Genomic DNA, 19,792 nt, shown 5'->3' with positions numbered 1-19,792 from the left:
TCATAACACCACATCATATCTCTCTAAGATCCATTTTAATATTATCCACCCACCTACATCCTTGTCTCTCTAGTGGTCTCTTTCCTTCTGGCTTTCCTACGAATATTCTACATGCATTCCTCTTTGAACAATTCATTCTGCATTACCTGTTTATCTAACCCTCCTTGATTTGGTTATTCTAATTATGGTTGGAGAAGAGTACAAGTTATGAAGAAGCTCCTCATTACGCAGTTTTCTCAAATTTCCTGTCACTTCATCTCTCTTCGGTCCAAATATTCTTCTCATCTCCCTCTTCTCAAACACCCTCAGTCTATGTTCCTCCCTTAATGTCAGAGACCAAGTTTCACACCCATACAGAATCACAGGCAAAATTATAGTTTTGTATATTCTAAGTTTTATGTTTTTGTACAGGAGACGTGAAGACAAAAGGTTTGAGACTGAATGGTAGCAAGCATTACTCAAGTTCAGTTTGTCTCCTCTTAATTTCCTCCTGAGTCAGGTTTTGATTTCTTATCATCGTTCCCAAATATCTGAACTGCGCCACATTTTTAAAACATCTGTTTCCTCTCTTCATGTCATGACTTTGCCCTAAATTCTGGTGAGGAGACAGCAACATGTACTTAGTTTTTTCTGTGTTTACTTCTAGACCGACCTCCTAACTAGTGTCTGTTAAAGTTCACATGTTTTTCTGTGTGGTACCTATGTTTCTAATCATAGATTCACACTTTCAGCATAGACCAGCAGCTATTGTGTCCCATTTGATTTCAGTCCCACCTAGATTTCCAGGATGTTCGTAACGGCATATTCTAAAGACTAGTTGAAAAAGCAGTGGCATTAAAGCCTCTCCTTGTTTTAAAAAGTTTTGGATAGGATAATTATAAAACAAATGTTTACTTATACAGATTTTATTATGTATTTTGTTTAAACACATTTTAATCAGCCTAACTAGTTTCACGGGTATCCCAAATTCTATGAGAATACTGTAAAATACTTCCTCTTAACTGCATCATAGGCTTTCTTGAAGTCTATGAATAGCTGATGTACTGTCTCATTGTATTCCCATTTTTATCTTCAATATTGATGAATTCAAGGAATCTGATCAGCAGTTTAATTGTTACGTTGAAACCCACACTGATGACATCTATATTCTCATATACATATGGACTTAATATTGGGTGAAGTATAATGAATACAATTTTGAACGATGTTGATTGGAGTGTTATCCCACGATAATTGCTACAGTCAGTTCTATCGCCCTTCTTGTAAATAATAGACTCCTTCCAATGAACATGCAGTTCTTCCTTACTCCAAATAGAATTAAAGAGTTTATGGATCTCAGACTGAAATGTTTTTCCTCCTGCTTGAATCAGTTCTGCCAGAATTTAACCAAAACCTGACAATTTATAACTTTTCAACTTTGGAATAGCAATTTCAACCTCCTCTATATTATATTTGAAGATACACTTCTCATATCTCTACATTTAAAGATACGTCTCTAGTTACTGACTTTTATCTGCGGTTATTTTTTGGTTTTCGTTTCCTGTTTTGGGCTTATGCAAACTCGTAGCTTTGGAAGGTTCCTGAAAATGAAAAATGGAAAATGTGGAGGCCACTCGTTACAGGAGAATGTAGTAACAGTTTTCTGAAAGGAGCACGAAATCGCCGTTTTAAACCCGAGAACCCGGTACAGCTGTCAACATATTGATTAGGCTACGAGCTGGGCTACTGGGGAATAAGGGCTGCCTTTCCGCTAGGAGAAGAAATTTTTCCTTTTTCTTCAGGGTCCAGACATGCACTGGGGCAAAACCAGCCTCATATCTGATAGACACCGTGGACATTTCACAGCGGGTAAAGCAGCAGGAGCGTGATACTGGCCACTCAACTCTGATTCCGAGATTTAGAATGCTGACAGCCATACCTCCACTCCTTCACATGTCTTCATGGAGTGGTGCTTACCCCTTTAAACCCCAGTGGTTACAGTGCATATCACTTGCTCTGCCATGCTAAAACTGCGCATTTTTTCCACACAACTTGTTTCTCTTTCCCATGATTCTTACAATAAGCTGCGATTTTCCCCTTGAATAGTATTAGCCGGTTAGTTTTTGTAACAGAGATATAATGTTTTCCCTGTGAGGTAGGAACTTAATTTTGGTATATTAATAACGTAGAAAAGGTGCAGTTTTTAAAGGTTTAATTAAGTACAGGTACATTTCATTGCTTTAATTGATAAGCCACTCGAAAATAAATTTTCTTAAAGAAAATATAAATTTTCATTGGTTTCGCAGAAAAACGTGTGAAACGGATACATCTTAAACACAAACGTCTTTAAATATCCTCTCTTCTCGGCAGTGACCCAATATTTTATCTAGCGATTAATCTACGGTTTACTTTGCGCTAAGGGTTAGTATGTCTATTTACTTTACGCGAAAGAACTCGTAGCCTTATAGCGCAGAATATTGATCTACCTTGTTCATACTTTAGATGCATGTCATTTGTTTCTGTCAGTTTTGAGGATAACTCTGGTGCGAGTAGTCAAAGCTCTCCTTGTGACAGTACGCCAAGGGTTCATCATTCTTCATCTATTTAATGCTCCTGAATCAGTAAGAAAGAATGAATAAACGAGTAAAATTGCTTTCAATTTTAATTCAGGTGAGAGGACAGGCAATTTTTTTCTTTTTCCTAATCGTAAGTTATAAAACAGTGGAGCTTTGATATTACAGCTGTACTTTATGGTTCAAAGCATTGTGCCTGGGCAAAGTGGCACATTTTTACCCTAAATCGAAGAAGAGTGCATAGTATGAAACCCCTCGCCATTCATTGTTCCAAATCGCTTGCTACTTCCATTTCTGGGGCCCAAATATTTTCCTTAGTGTCAAGCACTCCAGCTGTAAGTATCCTTGTAAAACTTGCGGTAAAACTAAAGGTGAATTCGTCTATAATCTCAAGTAATAAAGCACCACGCCATTAATAAGCGTGGAGCAGCCGTAGCCTCGGCATCAGATGGAAGTGGGTGATGAACTTCACGCTCTGGGAGAGACGAAAAGTCTTTTGCATCTGCCAGGTATCAAACCCTGACTCCTCGGTCGTCCAGCCCATAGTCTGATCGCTATACCATTCGAGCCTTTCCGGTAGCTCCCGACTGCTGAATACATTTCTTGTCAGAAATTTCAGTACATTCTCGGACTATTCAAACTAGCTGTTTACGATTCATACTGTATATCGGACACGCAGAAGCGCGCACGATTATACCTGTACTGCTGGCTGTTATTAGAGAGGACCCAGCGGCAAGTTCTCCTGACTGAAGTTCTTCGTGGTCTACTTCAGACCCTACAGCAGAATATCGGATTATGCTAATAGTTTTCCTGCCTGTATACCATATTATCACATTTCATGTTTCAGTTCGTACATCGATCTTAAATAATTCATTCATCAACATCTCTCCAGCCCTTTGTTGGGCCCTGGCGGCTTTTTCACTTTCATAATCCTATACATAGTCACTAGGACTCATTGGACGGGAGATCAGCCCGTCTCGAGACCTCTACCTACACACAGGACAGAACAAACACAGAATAAACGCATACAGACATCCATGCCTCAAGTGGGATTCGAACCTACGATCCCAGTGTTCGGACGGGTGAAGACAGTTCATGTCTTAGACCACGCAGCCACTGTGGTCGGCTGATGTTAAATAATAAATATACAAAAAGTAGATACATATATTCGTACGTGTACATTGATATTACAGTCCAGCAAATGAAGCTGGGCTGTTTGTGCTGCCTCATGTGGGGACACAAAGATAACGGCAAGTGTAAGCTTGTTTATGCGTTACTTGTAGACTACATCACATTATGTTCTCAGTGCATTATTGCCTAAATTGTTCAAGAGTGATATGATAAAATGTTGGGCCGGGGGGAGGGGAGCAAGAGAAAGGAGCTCCGGTTACTTTTATATGTTGGTTTATCTAGGAAATTTAACCCAGAAAGTACCGCATAACTATGGCTTGTCGAACCTTATGAGAGATCTGATAGTGTGAGCATTGCATCTATGTCAAAACAGCGCAGGCGCTACGGACTACGAGGTAAGGATATGAAGAGTACATAATAAAGTTTCGAAACAGACTTCACTAGCCCTATCGCCAACCTAACACAGTATTACTATATTTGTAATATTATATTTGAGCATCCTGTTGCGTTGAGTAAGATTTGCTCTTACATGTAGAAATAGAAATAACTTTCATTAAAAATTTGTGGCAGAGACATTATGTCTTCTATGCAAAACTGTGCTCCCAGCAATTGCATTAAAAATATAATTTATGTACTTTTCTGGATACTTTCACATTTAATAGGGTCCTAGTTAAATATGTTTGATACTTTAAATCATAAAGTTCATTTAAAATAAAATTACGATTTTATATGACAGAAAACTCACCCCGTTAAAGCGCATATATTTAGAAAGAAGGTTAGGAAAGCAAAATCAGTAGAGCAAGTGAAGTGAAGAGAAGTGAAGTGTACTTGTATTAGGTCATTGTACTTGTACTGTACTGTGAAAATTATTTCTTGAGACGTATGTGATGTATCTCTGTTGCATGTATGTCCGTTTTTGTAAACACTGCCACCGGGCATAAGCCCAATTGCAGTAAATAATATATATATATAAAACACTGTGTTCCAGGTATAAAGACCACTCGTTTTAAGTTGTATAGCGAAACAATAACTGTTTATTTTTCACATGAAACACATGAATAGAGTCCATAGGCAAAATGCAAAATATTACATATTACAACCACTTTGTTTTCAGGGGTTAAAATAAGGAGTTTTTTTTTTTTTTAAGCATTTCTAAGCTTTTGTCTACTTACTTTTATTATAGTCAGCTTGCTACAAGTCTTTGCAGCGTTGCCGTCCTCATGTGTACCTTCTCCCTCTCTTGTATATCAGTGGTTCTCGATCTTTGTCAGACCGCGGCTCGGATTTTTTTTTTTTTCTATAAGACGAGGGCCCGGTATAATTGATGCCGGGGCCCGGTACCGGGCCGCGGTCCGACGGTTGAGAAACACTGTTATACAATCATCTGCTTTCACTCATCTACTGCAGTATCCATGCCTTGCAGAATTCGTTCTTTCCTTGGTCGTCTTCTCCTATTTTATGGTGGGTTCCCGTTACATATTCGTTTCGGTTACTACTTTCTTTCCTTCCCATCAAAATTCCCAACTTTGTTAATAATTTCCTTTCCGCTCTTTTTATTACTGTTTTCCGTAATAATTATTATTCTTAATTCGTCGTTTCGTATTCTGGCCCTCAGATGTCGGTAATCCATTTCAATTGCGAGAAATATATTTTCCCTTCTCCCACATACACCATAACACGCAACTGCCAAAATACAATTTACTTTCTGAAATTGTTAAGATGAATCCTGATCTCAATGACTTCATTTATTTGACGAGCCATGAAGCCTTTACTCGCATAGTTATTTCGTCTTCTGTGACTTGATGCGGTGGTTTATTTCGTTGGTGTATTCCGCAGCTGCAGACTTCTCTCGTGTTTCTGTAGAGTCCTATTTGGCTGGCACAAAATCTGTTGAATTTAATGCTTAAAGTTCCTTCATTACTATCTTAGTGACAAAAACATATAAAACGTAACTGGCCTATATTGCAACAGTGTGTGCAAGAACAGAGAGAGAAAATTTGATGTATAAGTTTCACGGTTGAAATAGAAATTCATGAGACCTTCTGTCTTTTGTTTTACAGTCTACTAGTCTACTACGCCACACGATAGAGAGAGCCACATGTCACCAACCAGTCAATTTCCCTCACGAACATTTGTAAGATCTTTACCTCCAAACCCAAATCTTGCATCAGCTTCGTGTTGTGTAATTAACCATCAGATCACGTGACATGCACAGGATGTAAACCCGTCGATACTCTGCATCCTGTAGACATATATCTCTCTGCCTGCATCAATCATTTGTCGCCATTTTGTCGTGTCTCTTGCCCCTGTCATTACAACCTTCGTTAACACACCTGCCTTCCTGAACAAACTATTCCTTCGCATAAATCAACTAAGAAGATGTTTAAGTATGTCGATTTATGTTGCATATTCATCGTTTTAATTATTGTACTGTGTTTGCTTTTAATCTCATCTGTGTTCCTTTTCGAAAAGGGAAGACTAGGGTTTGTTACTTTGTGGCTAATTATTAATAGCATTATTGCTATCAACGAGTACTATCGAGCCATGCGATAAACCGATTTGGTTGAAAAACTTTCCTTCCTTAAACTTTCCCAGCTGCCAGATGGAAGTGGTCAGTTTCATACCTGAATATGGTGCATAAACATTACGGACGAGTCTCTGATGAGAGGCATGTTTATTACTGAAGGGAACAAGTTACTGTAAGAAATTGATAAATTTAATATTCTCCAGATATAAAACTATCGTGTTTATGGACACCATACATCCTCCTGTCTTTATTTACAACACAAGGTTTCGGGGACTGGATTCTGTCTCCGTCTTCAGGTGGAACGTACTCAGTTGGGCCAAATCGATAGAGCCATTTCCTCTCTCCGGAGATAGGGACTAGCTCTATCCATCGGACCCAAGTGAGTAAATTCTACCTGTACACGGAGACAGAATCCAGCCTTCGAAACGTCGTGCTTTAACTGAAAACTGGATGATGACTAATGTCCAGAAAACAATAGTTGCATGAATATACTATCGTCACAATATTTTAGATCTTACTCTCCAGACATGATTGGCGATTGAAAGTTAATGTTGGGATAGGTTACATGTTTTTAGTATTGTTGGTACTGTAGTACGGTAACCGTCGAACAGAAAACGAAATCAATAAAAAGCAATGAAATCTATTTTGAAGCTAGAACCACTAGGTAACTAACGAATTATGTAATTTTAAGAGCTTAAATCTATACATAGTTTCACCCGAAGTAACATGTGTACGCTCATAAATACCGTATGGAGATTAATTACAGAGTGTTTAATCAAACGTCCATTCTATCGTACAGCATGATGTTAATAATAGCAACGCCTTGTTTCTGTGAAAGAGAGAGGCTGATTCAACTGACAACTGCAGCTGGTGTTCTGAGTTCATTGAAGAATTACTTTCTAAATGGATGTGTTTTCCTTCTCACTACTGAATATCATACAGAAACGAGTAAGTATAATTTCAAGAGATTACATTTTTACAGACTGATTATTTTCTAGTAACAATGTCCATGTTAAATAGACTAGTGTAAAAATCAGAAAACTTTCATACCCTGTGACCAGGGGGCTGCACTAGAGATGAAGCCAGAAATTTTTGGACCGAGGAAGTGACAATGTGTTACCTGGTCAGGGCTATCGCCCAGTTCAGTATGAAGCAATTGTGGAATGAGGAGTAGCCGGAAAATCGCGGGCACTTTCAGGGAAACCCTATCCAATGCCATTTCATCCACTTCGAATCGCGCATAAAATAATCCGTAGCAATGCAGGAACCCACACTAAGTGGCCCTAAGATTGGTCATACCTCCCAAATTTACAGTTCCGCGGCGCTGGTATCGCTGAAAGTAGAAAATTAAGAAGAACAGAGACGGGATGACGTTCACGCCAAGTTTTGTTTATATCCTTCGATTGGTTCAGGAGTTATGCAGAGGAGGGGAGGCTTAAAGGTATGGAAATATTGTAATCTTGTCCTTTAGAAAATAAAAAATAAAGTAAAATGGTTTCGTATAATCAGGGATTCAACTGTACAAGAAGAGCTGCTAAATTTTTACCTTCTGTTTCTTGAATATTCAGTTGCGTCCAATACATATAACTAGATTCTGACATTAACTAGTTTAAAATTCAGTGATTACCACATGTACCACCTTCTTTAATATGCTAAAACCCTTCATGCTGCCCACAAAGTGCATCTGTGAGTTTCGTATCACTCACAAAAAACAGCAATTTTCTCCCTAAACAGTGTTAACCTGTTGTTTCTTGTAGCAGAAACGTACTGTGTTTCCTGTGAGGTATGAACTTCATTTTTATACAGAACTGTGAATAAATTAAGAATGCAAAGGATGCGATTCAAAGCATGACATGAGTATTTATTTAATTATGCTTAGCTCTTTAGTGACGTATTTACAATCTCAATTATTCCAGGGCCGTCTTCAGTGAAACTAGGCCGACTTCTCTCAGATGAAAGTATTCTTACGACCCATGTTCCCCTCCACTCATTCAACCATACTCTGGCTGACTACAAGTGTCGCAACAGTGGCCCTCTGAACGTCATTCTGTCTGGAGACATACGAGCTATGTCATCTCTACGTCAGGTAAGAATCATTTGACTCACATTCATGCAGTCCATTGTTTCCCGCCTCAAGAGAGCGTCTTATAATAAGACAAGAGTTAATCGTGTTGTTTATAGCTCCCCATTATAATCACCCGTGTTTTTTGCGTACATCACACATGTAACTAATTCACTCTTTAGCTGTCAGAGACAACAAGTCTGTCCGGACCGACATGGTTGATGTTCTCGAATGTGTCATCCCTGGAAGAACTTCTTGATGATATCAATATTCCTTTCGATTGCGAATTCCTGGTAGCCCGACAGGGCGAGAATGGAGTAATAATACTCACAGAAGTATACAAGACTGCAACGGGAAGGCCGCTCCTCAACAACTATTTTGGGTACTGGGCATCGAAGATGAAATTCAGGTTTTCCTCGGCAGATTTCTACAGCAGAAGATCCAGTCTCCAAGGCCTTCTCATTTCTGTAGCAACTATCGAGGTATGAAGAAACTAAATTAAGTAGATTTTCTGTTTTAGGCAGAAATCTGGCCACTGTACACAAGAGACTACCTGACATGGTTGCTGGGTCCAGCTGTCCTGCGCCTATTTTCAGCCAGCAGAACAATCCGTTTTAAAATTTTTGTCTATTATTTTACGATTTTATCACTATCTCAGGGTATGGGTCACCAAACCGTAGGACAACTAACGAACTAGAAACGAGATGGAAGGAAGTAACCTAGGTTCGATTGACGTACTATTCCAGCACGTATCCAGAAGGACTGAGGAAAACCGTACTCACGATAGCCGCTGTCCTGGCTGAAAATAGAACCGAGTACCTCCCGAATACAGTTCTAGAGCGTTACTGCTAGAAACCTGTTAGGTTTAAAAAATTAAACTAAATTATATTGAATTTTGCCAACTTTAGCGGATAGAGGGTGTGGCGTGGTCAGCGCAACGAATCCTCAAGGCAGTTATTTTCGGTTTTCTAGGCCGGAGCCGCCATTTCCTTGAAATAGCTCCTCAATTATCCTCACGAGGATGAGTGGACCCCGTTCCAGACACACTACTTCTCAGAAAATCTGGTAGTGCCGGGAATCGAGCCCGGACCTCTGGATATGTAGCCAGGAACTCTGACCACTAGACCTTCGTCGACAAGCGGCGGTCGCTCGGTCGGTATAGTTCGCTTGCGGACTAAAACCACGGAGTTCTTTTTTCAAATTACATTGACATAATAAAACTAGTACTCTATTGTGAAAGTCTTATAAATACACGCCAGCTTCGCGCAAATTTTCTGTTTCACGCTGCCGCGCAGTGATCACTCACTCGATGCATCAACGGTTGCCAAGCAACAGAGTAGAGGTAAACATAGCTCGATCTGGCACTATGAAACCGGTAATGGTCTTCCAGTAGGCCAGAAGAGACGGAGAGCAAAGAAGTAGGGAGATGCAGTCTTCTTGTGCCCGTATTGTAATTTATTCCGGCTGAAGCTGACTGTAATCTACTAGAACACATACAATGTCTTAGTGTACGTACGTTTTTTGCATACAGACAAACTTTGCCGTCAGAAACGGTCGCATGATCAGTGATGAGCTGAGCATGGTAAAGGTAAGATAAACGCCATGACGACTTATTGGACGGAGGAAGTGTAACTGCAAAATTCTTGACTTTGGCACTAGACGGAGGGGAGTGGTCAGTTTCACACCCCGGCCGCTTTACACCAAGGGGAAAGAGTCCACGGTATCCAATTGGATTGGAGGCTGGGTGGGCTCAAGAACCAGTATAGACAGTGTGGAGAGGAGATAACTCTCTTACCAGTGCTGGGAATCGAACCCCGGTTGTTCAGTCTTAACCTGTCACTATACCGACTGAGCTACGGGCGTGAGGTACATTAAACTGGAAGATATCATTTGTTATACATCAAATTCACAATATATTTGCTTTGCTTAAATAAAGATTTCAGCGTTTGTTCTGAGTATTGAAACCAGCTGGTTCTGACATGATGAAATCTCTTCATGAACTATGAACGAAGCGGTCATAGTGCAACAGAAGCTGTCCATTTAGCAAATTCTGTGAACATCCACAGACCTTCTAACAGATATTTCAAATAAACACATAAAAATACAGAGTAATTCTAATTATTGTCGGAGTTTCCGTGGCGTTTAGTTTTCAGACATTATGCATCCGGGAAGGCGCGCATATTGAAGCTGTTTAGCATTCTGCAGTCTTGATTCTTTAAATAATAAATCTCTTTTAGTTATATTTTCATATTTCGTAAGCATATTTATTTTATTGCATCTGGTTTCAAAATTATTGGTCACGGAAACCCGACAATAATTTAGAATCAATTTGTATTTCTAGGCCGTGTCAGGGCTTGGAGAATTATGCGCCGGTTTTTCATCTCGGAGACCCAAATTTAACGCCAAAAAGCCTGTCGTGATCTGTTCCTACCTCACACATGTCAGACAACTTCAAATATTCGTACTATTTCCATTACTGTAATGCCGTGTTGATTTTCGATGATCAGAAATTTAACAATACAAGTGTGAAGTGGTTTTCAATGCAGGCAGCATGACGTTGGTACCATGTTTCATGAAAATCCTTCCATTGCCTCAGAACTTGCTAAAATAAACATAGATTGCCACCCACACACAGGCTCCATGAACATACAGACACTACACTAACTTAAGTACAGGGTAATTCATGAGTCCCTTAGGAAACCTCGACAATAATTTAGAATCACGCTGTCAACTCAGCATCTAACAGAAATGAGTGTCAGGAATCTTCCAGGGGAGTAAAGGGCGGCCGGATCGTAAGGCTGACAACTTCACTGCCATCTGTGAGCCGATTATCTAGAGAAAATGTGGGAGCCTCGACGTCTCATAACCCTATGGGCCTTCACGGGATAGCTTTACCTTTCTTATCACACTGTAGATCAGATACGTGTCTACAGGTATACTGTGTTTATAAATAAATGTCGGGGTTTACGGAAGAACTTATGAATTATCTTGTATATTTTTCTTCATAAAATATGAAACGTACTGTAGTATTATGCCAATGCAAAGGCATTGATTAATCACTCAGCAGGAATGATAGAAAGATTTGTTTCATCAAAAATATCCTCTTACAGAACCCTCCAATAACTGCGTTTGAAAAAATCGATGGTCAAATGAAACTGGGAGGATATTTCGGTGTCGTATGGCAGGTCCTGGAGCAGAGGATGCAGTTCGGGTGAGTTCCATTTTCATACATCAGTGGTCGCTATCGTACAATTCAGGAAAGTTGCCGGGTGTCGGTTAGTGGCACCTAGCAATAACTGTCACCTGGTGGCAGAATTCCGAGACCGAATCTTGATAACGCTCATAAATTTAGTTCCTACCTCACTAAAACACACTGCGCCTGAAGGGAATAATTATTCTTCTGGACCTGGGCATGGGTCTAGAGGTCATAATTAGCTGTATCTGGTACAGTGATTGAATGACTTTATAATGGAGTTATGATATAATATTAATGTTCATTTTATTCCATCAGTAGCCCTAAGTGTAAAAAGTTTGTCTATAGCCATGTTTTTTGTTTCTACCATTTTGAGATTGAATTACTTTCATATTTCCTTTACACTGGTTATATCTTGCATTCATAGACAGATTATAACACAGGACGTGGTGTACCGTGAGATACTGAACTATATTTATTTCGCCTCCAAGCTGGTCGTGTCATTTAGTTAAAACTGTAACAGTCTGTTGGTCCCCTGCCTTTTTAAGGGCCCTTTAATCCTCTAGGCATAGTGGTTATTGTTTATCACGGCCTGTTGCGTAATGGTGGAAGGAGTGGGGGTATGTGACGTCACTCGCGAGAACGCAGAATTCACGTGACCCCTACATCCTGTTGCGTCATCCAAGTCACAATATTCTGTATTTTATTCATACAGCGCGGTTTATGTATCTCGTGTGGTGTGACACTCAAACACAGCTGTAATTTTTTAAGTCAGCATTAAAATGTAATGGAGATGTAATGTGATTACTGTGAGGTCGGAACTGATATTCGTCTGTATAATGTGGAGAATAATTACGGCTGCAAGAAGTTAAATACAGAGTATAAATGAGAGAGCTCTCGAGTGTGCAGTTTAGCAGCAGGAGTAGGGTTTAGTCGGGCAGGTTCTAGAGTGCTAAGGCGCATCTTGCTGCGAACACAGGACAATGTTATGAATAAAATATAGTGTTACCGTTCACGTTGCTACTTGGGCCATAAATTAGATAAATATCTTTAATAATGATGCAGGACAAACTTCACTTTCCCTGAGGACGGCGGCAGAGGCTCTGTGCTAATTAACGGTACGGCAACTGGTATGATCAAGATGATACAAGATAAGCAAGTTCATGTGGCTGTGGACGCTTTCGGAATGAGTGGAATAAGAGCCATGGTTGTCGACTTCACCGTCCCCTTGCTTTCCACAAGGTACGGCATTTAGAACTGAATCACCCAGTCTATTAAATACAAATCTCTGATAGGACAACCGGATGTTCAAAGAAACTTAAATCAGAATGATCCATTCGACACGATCGTCAACTGTACGGAAAACATGCAGAGAAATCTGTCCACTCCACAACTTCTTCGAGCGGCTATGCTTTCCCCTCCATAACTTTTATATTCTCCTCCAGTGGTATAGCCATTTTGTTCATGAGGATGTTGATAGTGATAAATTTGCTAGTGAAAAGCACTTTGGGCTGTTTGAAACAAGTTAGAGGGATGTGGAGGGGAATACAATAGTAAACACAGTGTGGGAAGCCCCGAGCGCCGTCACCCCCCCACCCCCCAGCCAATCCATGGACTTATTTCCGTGGCCACAGTATAGTTCACTCAAATACATGCAAATGAAATTAAATTTGTCTGTAACGAAATTCCAAAGACAAGAAATATTTGTGGTAAATATATGCACCACCTGCTTGAAAACAAAGGCTCTAGATTCTGCTCACAGGCTATATTAATGGGCTTTCATGTGGTTCGCGTCATAAGCACTGACCATTTCCCTAAATACTAACAAATTGATTTTGGTAATGGAGAAGTGGTGTTAATATTTCAGGTAGAAATTAGACAAGAAATATTATTTATATCAAATTCATGCTTCAAAGGTTTAACTGACAGTCTGGTGCTAGGTACTGTGTCTTCGTGAAGTCTCCAGACGAAGTGAAACTGCAGTGGGACAACTTCCTCGCTCCGTTCAGTCTGATGCTCTGGATAGCTATGGTGGTAACGGCCCTCATCATTTCTGTCCATCTCACACTGCTCTGCTATTTGGGAGAGCGCTACGGAAACCAGGAGGCGAAAGAAATCAAGTTCTACACGCTTAGCGACTCGTTGCTTCTAGTTCTCGGCTTGTTCTGCCAGCAAGGTGAGAGCACGACACTCAAATAACAAAGGCACGGACAAGAACGTTCGGTTCCATAAAATGCTAGTTGCTTCTCCATAGCTGAGCAACTATTGGCTTTTATGAAAGACTCAGGATGATTGGATAACTCAAGTCAGGAAAGTGGCTGGTTAGGAAGTCAGACGGCCGTTGTTCGATTCCTGGATGAATACGGTCTTTCTCTTCGTCACCGAGTGTAGACAGGCTCTACGGCTCGTCCAGTTTCCTACCCATTGAGTAAGCCTGCTATATTCAAGGCGGTCGAAGCATGAAACTAATCACGCACCTTCTTCTAGTATAAGGAACAAGAAAATATGCAGCTTTACTTCCACCTCCATACGAGAGCATGACGTGGTACCTGGACCCAGAGAACATTTCCTTTCGCATTTTGATTATCATGGTGTAATTGAGTATCTGCTGGTAAACTCCATAGCGCTAATTAACTAATTCTATCTAGTAGATTCCTTCTTGAGAAGCTGAGAGTCGCTCAGCTAATCAAGAAATGCACCGTTTTTACGACCATGTTCACGAGAGCCAGCCTGGCCCCTGTCCTGATCAAGACAAATCCAATTCACAGCCTCCTGTCCTGTTTAAAAAAAAATGTATTTTAGTATTACGGGGCACGCGGCAGCGTGTAGCACTATGCTACAAGCCGATGAGGTGGATTTTTCAATTGACCTAATTCTTCCAGCCGCACTATGGTCCTGGGGTCAACTCACCCTCTAACAGAAATGAGTACCAAGAATCTTAGTGGGGGGTAAATGGCGACCGGCGCGTAAGGCTGACAAACTTACCGCCATCTGTGAGCCGATTGTCTAGATCAAATGTGGGAACCTCAACGTCTCACAACCCTATGGGCATTCAAGGCCTGTTACAGGGATAGCTTTATCTTTTTTTTTTTATTTTAGTATTATTCTCCTGTCTACGCCTAGATCATGCTAGTGATTTCTTCTTTTTGTTTTCCGGACTAACATTGTCTATAAGCTTCTCCGCTGTCTCAACTGTAATACATGCCTCTACAATTTCACCATTTCGGTTTATCTATCTTAGACATACGGTAGGACTCCTTGGGCGGGTGATCAGCTCGTCGCAAGGCCTCTACCTGTACACAAACACAGAAAAACGCACACAAACATCCATGCCCTGAGTGGGATTCGAACCCACAATCCCGGCTTCCAAGCGAGCGAAGACAGTGCATGTCTTAGACCGCTCGGCTACCGTGACCGGCTTCTCCCACGTAGGACCAACAATTATCTTAAGTAACTTGCTCTGAGACAAATATATGTTCTGATCTCAATATACAAGACCCTGTTTCACACCAAAAATCCACGGAATCAACATCGATGATACCAAATCGCTCCATTGGACAGTTCCATTCACCTCCCATCCCCATAACCTAATTCCAGAAATTTCATCTCACAGATGAAAGCTACTGAGAAGCGTTTCCTGAGAGTGGCAGCAGGACTGATACTCCGAAGCGAAGATATTGTATTGGGTATGATGCAGCAGAAACGGTTCGAGGAGCCTCCTCCATTTCTCTTTCACTGTGACAAATTTCTCCTGTTATTATACCGGTCGCCTCATTGGCAGGTCATGACACAACTCCCCAGACGTACTCCTGCCGGGTTGTGTGCATCTCGACTTACATTATCGCCATGATGGTCTTCGGCACGTACTCAGCCACCTTCATATCCTTCCTGGCCGTGCAAGACAACAGGCTGCCTTATACAGACCTCAAGAGTCTTCTGGAGGAAGGTGGCTACACGTTCGGTTTGTCGAGCAAGCATGCGCAGAACTACATCTCCGAGGTACGGCACCTCGCTTTTTCATTCATGCTGCAAATAATGCTTGGAGAAATAAGTTCTGAGAAGAACTTCGGAAGCAGAAAATTCATCAGATGTTTCGATATATGTATGTTAGGAAGTAGAAGTTAGTAATTTTTCAGTATGATTAATGGTCTATTTATGTTTATAATTTCAGCTAGTAAACATTTCGATCACGATAAGATTTTTGATATACGTTGTAATGTCAAAGATTCACGTCACCATGTTCGTAATTGTTAACATACAAAAATAATATTGCTATGAAACTAAAAGCTAAATATAGGCATCAAACGACTTCTACATTTTAGTCCCATATTCTACAAAAAAAGAAAACCTTAACAGCCTTGAAAATTTGCAAAAAAAAAAAAAAACTCTTACCACATTAAATTTCAGCATTGGCGTTAATGTAGTTTCAACTTCACAGATTTGTATAGTCGCTATTTTGATTTCATTGATGGTATGAAATTGAAAAGTACAAAGATAGAGTTTTATCGTGATGGTACGATGTTCGTTACATATTTCGTGTAACTGTCATACAACTGAGACGTTATTGTTGGGACAAACACATGGACATGTTGCCATAAGTCTAGTTTTCCTTACAAAATATAAAAAAATTATGTACCATTCTTCCTTTCACGTTTAATAGAGAATGGTTAACTAACGTTTAAAGTAGGATTATAGGGTTTTGACCCTAAAGATGGAACCAATATGTTCCTCCGAAACTTCGGTTGACTTTCAAAATAACATTTTTAACATTGCAAATGAGATCTGAAATTACTACGCCGGTGAAAATTCGATTGTGACATTTTCGGTTATGACGCCATGACTGTGGCCGGTGAACTCATCCCTGTCATACCCGTTCCAATCTCATAAGGCAGCACTGCCATTTCTGAAAAAAGAATCCCTTGCATTTTTACTGGACTTGTATCTTCACTTTCCGGATATTTCTCGTATGTTAAGTTTCGTAAATGCACTGATAGTGTATTAAGCAACAGTGAGAAAACAGAGTATTTGAAATTGTTCAAGCACTAATTTTGATTTAAAAACCTCGGAAACAGCTGCTTTTCAAGTGACTATGCTGTATGTTCCTTTTACTGGAATAACATATTAAACACGTGACTTTATCCATGTTCTCTACAGCGGTCTAGGCAATTCCTCGAAAGCAAATTTGGTGAATCGTACCAAGACGACGTTCAGCCGTCAGTACTGGATGGACTGCAGAGAGTCTGCAACTCCGAGTACTCTTATTTGATTCCAATGGACACAGCGCTGGCTTTCAAGGGCAGAGTAGATTGTGAAATCGTCCCTTTACCTCGTGAAACTAGTTTGTATATCCCTCAAGGCTTTGCCATTGTTAAGCATAGCCCATATCGAGGACTCTTCAATTACAAGTAAGTTAGAGAAACGAGTCTGTACATTTATAAAGATATATTGCAGTATTGCTATTTGCTTTCAGATGAACCTAGTCCAAAAACCCCACCCAATTTCTTTTAAAGCCTTTTTAATATTTTCTTTCTATTTATATTTAGATCTTATATGTGGTCTTACTTTAGTCTACAAATGTAATTATTATCAATGAGTTTGCACATATGTAATTATAACATACAGTTTAACGTGTAATAGCTCTCATAATGGATGTGTAGATATGTAGGTCCATATTTTCTTGACCTCGGCACTAGCTGGAGGTGAGTGGTCAGCATCACAACCCAGCCGCTTTAGCCCTGGGCAAAGGGACGCGGGGACATATACATCCATTTCTCCATGCGCCTTCATGGCGTAGTGCTTAATTAGTTAAGCAGAGGGACTACTTCACTTTACTTTTCTTTACTTACTTAGTAGATGCCATAAACCCTATCATTCAATATTTCAATTAAAAATTATGCGGCAGGAGTACAGAAGAACTGACTTGCATTGTGACACTCAGTATAAATATTCAGTGCCGGTATTATACGAGGGCACGCGATAGCGTAGTTGGTTGAGGCACTATGATACAAGGAGGAAGGTGTGAGTTCGAATCCCGATGTCATTGGATTTTTCAATTGACCTAATCTTTCCAACCGTACTATGGCCCTGGGGTCGACTCAGACTCTAACAGAAATGAATACTTTGAATCTTCTTAAGGGTAAAGGGCGGTCGGCGCGTAAGGCTGACAATCTCACTACCATCTGTGAGCCGGTTGCCTAGAAAATGTGGTAGCCTCGACGTCTCACAGCCCTATGGGCCTCCACCACCTGCTACAGGGATAGCATTACCTTCTTTACCGGTAATATAATTGTACAGTGNACCAAGTCTCTCAGATCCATCTTCAAGTACGTAAGGTAGGATATAAAGTTGTCCCTGTTCTTAACCAATTAAGCACTACGCCATGAAGGCGTATGGAGCAGTAAGCAATGGCCCTTCCGACAATTGAAACTGCCAAATTGCCAAATCTAAATGAGTCATCCTATCAGAACCTCCTTGAATATCGTATAGTCTGTACTCATATAGTTCAATGTACTTGCAATGTTGCAGCCTGAATAGATTACGAGCAAATGGCCTCTTGTACAAATATCGGGTTTATGACAGTATGAGGAGAACATGTTCCAAAGAAAAGAGAATATGGACAAACGTAAGGCTGGAAGAAGTAATGGCCATTATTATCTTGCTTCTGGCCGGTATCATGGTATCCGTGGTGGAACTGCTGCTGGAGAGAGTTACTGCATCTCGCACACTGATGCAACAGCAACGGCCACCCCGCTCACCTGGACTACATCCAAGCAATATATCATCATGGCAGATGGAAGATAACTGCGAGCTGGAGCAGCCAGATGTGGTTTGAACCTTCTGTTTGAGTATAAAAACTATCCCAAAAGCCAGAAGATTAAAATAAGACTTTAAGAATTACCAGTGTAATCTCACTTTGTAAAATCGCACTACGATTATTTTACACATACAATTACATATAATAAGATACACATTTTGAGAAACTCTTGAATTACTGTGCTTAACTTATATGGATCTAAGAAGCAGAACCAGACCAATCGCAACGTCCCGTCCAGTAGTTAGCTAGTACATCTGTCTCGTAGTGGAAATATTCCGGATTCAGTCTGTCCGGACACATAAGTACTGACATAATTCTTTAGAACAGGGTTGCATTCCGTCCACAGGGTTAGTCATGATTCATAGCCAACGTTCCATTCAACAATGTACAAATCTTTAAGTAATTACAAACTCATTAATCAACTGACAGAGATAGAACTACGAAATGATGCCATGTAGACACATCCCTGCATGAATTTCTTGTCGTAAGATTAAAAAGAGGGAGAATATATTATTTTAGAACGAAATATAATTTTCTCTGTATTATTTTTGTATTCATATGAAAGACTCGGCTCCATCTATCGTACATTTTCCGTTTTAATGGGGATGACTATTCTGCAACCTAGGGGTCTCGAGAAGGGAGTTCGAAACTCCATGCAGTAATTAGAACACTCGTAAACTGGACTCGAAAAATTGGACCATGACAAGTACTAACGAAATTATAGATTAAATCTTCACTGCAAAACACGTACAAATAAATGGTTTCATTATTATTATTATTATATTTTATTTTTGTTAATTTTGTAACCGTGCTTATTATGTACCTGGCCAATAGGCTGTTAAGTTTGTACATAAATAAATAAAGAATGAAAGTGAATTTAATTACTTTAGATGCAAATTAAAATTTTAACCTGTGAAGAATTTGTAAATACAGATATTTCTTATACACTGCCGTTTGGACGTCTATGATTATGCGTCTGCCCACAGAACAAGCAGTGAGATTACAGTTGCACATAGCCAACAGCACTAACTTGCATTTTAGTTTATCTGACCTGCTAGTTTATCCCTACGTACACATTTTAAGCGTTTGTACTTTCCTCCATCTCGCCACGCTGCGGCTCACATAAAGGAAAGTAGGAGGGAAAAGCCAATAAATATCAACATAGATATTTGAAATGTGTGAGAATGTGGAATGTCCTGTTGTGGCGTAGGGTCCTTACGAACAGAATGACACTCTGGGATCCATAAAAGTCACAGAATCTCTTGACTGAAAGAAGCTTTTCAAGAAGGGTTCCGTTTAAGCGTGTGTAATAAACTACTGATAATAATATAAGACATTAATCATGTCAAGTAGTTACTATAGGATTCTGACGATGGTGTATAACACACTGATATATTGGGTTTTTGGACTTTATCCATCGTCCTGGTTTTTAAGATAACTAATAAAAATACGACGTTTCGGAAACAGATCCAGTTTCCGAAACGTCGTGTTTTTATTAGTTATCTTAAAAACC

At 40.0% G+C, this 19,792-nt stretch overlaps 1 protein-coding gene across 1 annotated transcript; it reads left to right on the top strand.

Annotated features, from left to right (window-relative positions):
* The first annotated feature begins 2,524 nt into the window (after positions 1-2,524).
* On the top strand, positions 2,525-19,100 carry LOC111862112 (glutamate receptor). The gene is made up of 10 exons (XM_023847243.2): positions 2,525-2,649; positions 7,010-7,158; positions 8,127-8,296; positions 8,455-8,754; positions 11,383-11,483; positions 12,531-12,707; positions 13,406-13,641; positions 15,247-15,464; positions 16,620-16,870; positions 17,991-19,100. The coding sequence occupies exons 2-10, from the start codon at positions 7,011-7,013 to the stop codon at positions 18,295-18,297; spliced, it is 1,908 nt and encodes a 635-aa protein (XP_023703011.1). The 5' UTR covers positions 2,525-2,649; position 7,010; the 3' UTR covers positions 18,298-19,100.
* Positions 19,101-19,792: the final 692 nt, after the last annotated feature.

The sequence above is a fragment of the Cryptotermes secundus genome, unplaced genomic scaffold, assembly GCF_002891405.2.
Source record: "Cryptotermes secundus unplaced genomic scaffold, Csec_1.0 scaffold645, whole genome shotgun sequence".
Classification (NCBI taxonomy): domain Eukaryota; kingdom Metazoa; phylum Arthropoda; class Insecta; order Blattodea; family Kalotermitidae; genus Cryptotermes; species Cryptotermes secundus.
The sequence above is the reverse complement of the archived record's forward strand: the minus strand, read 5'-3'. Positions and strand labels throughout refer to the sequence as shown.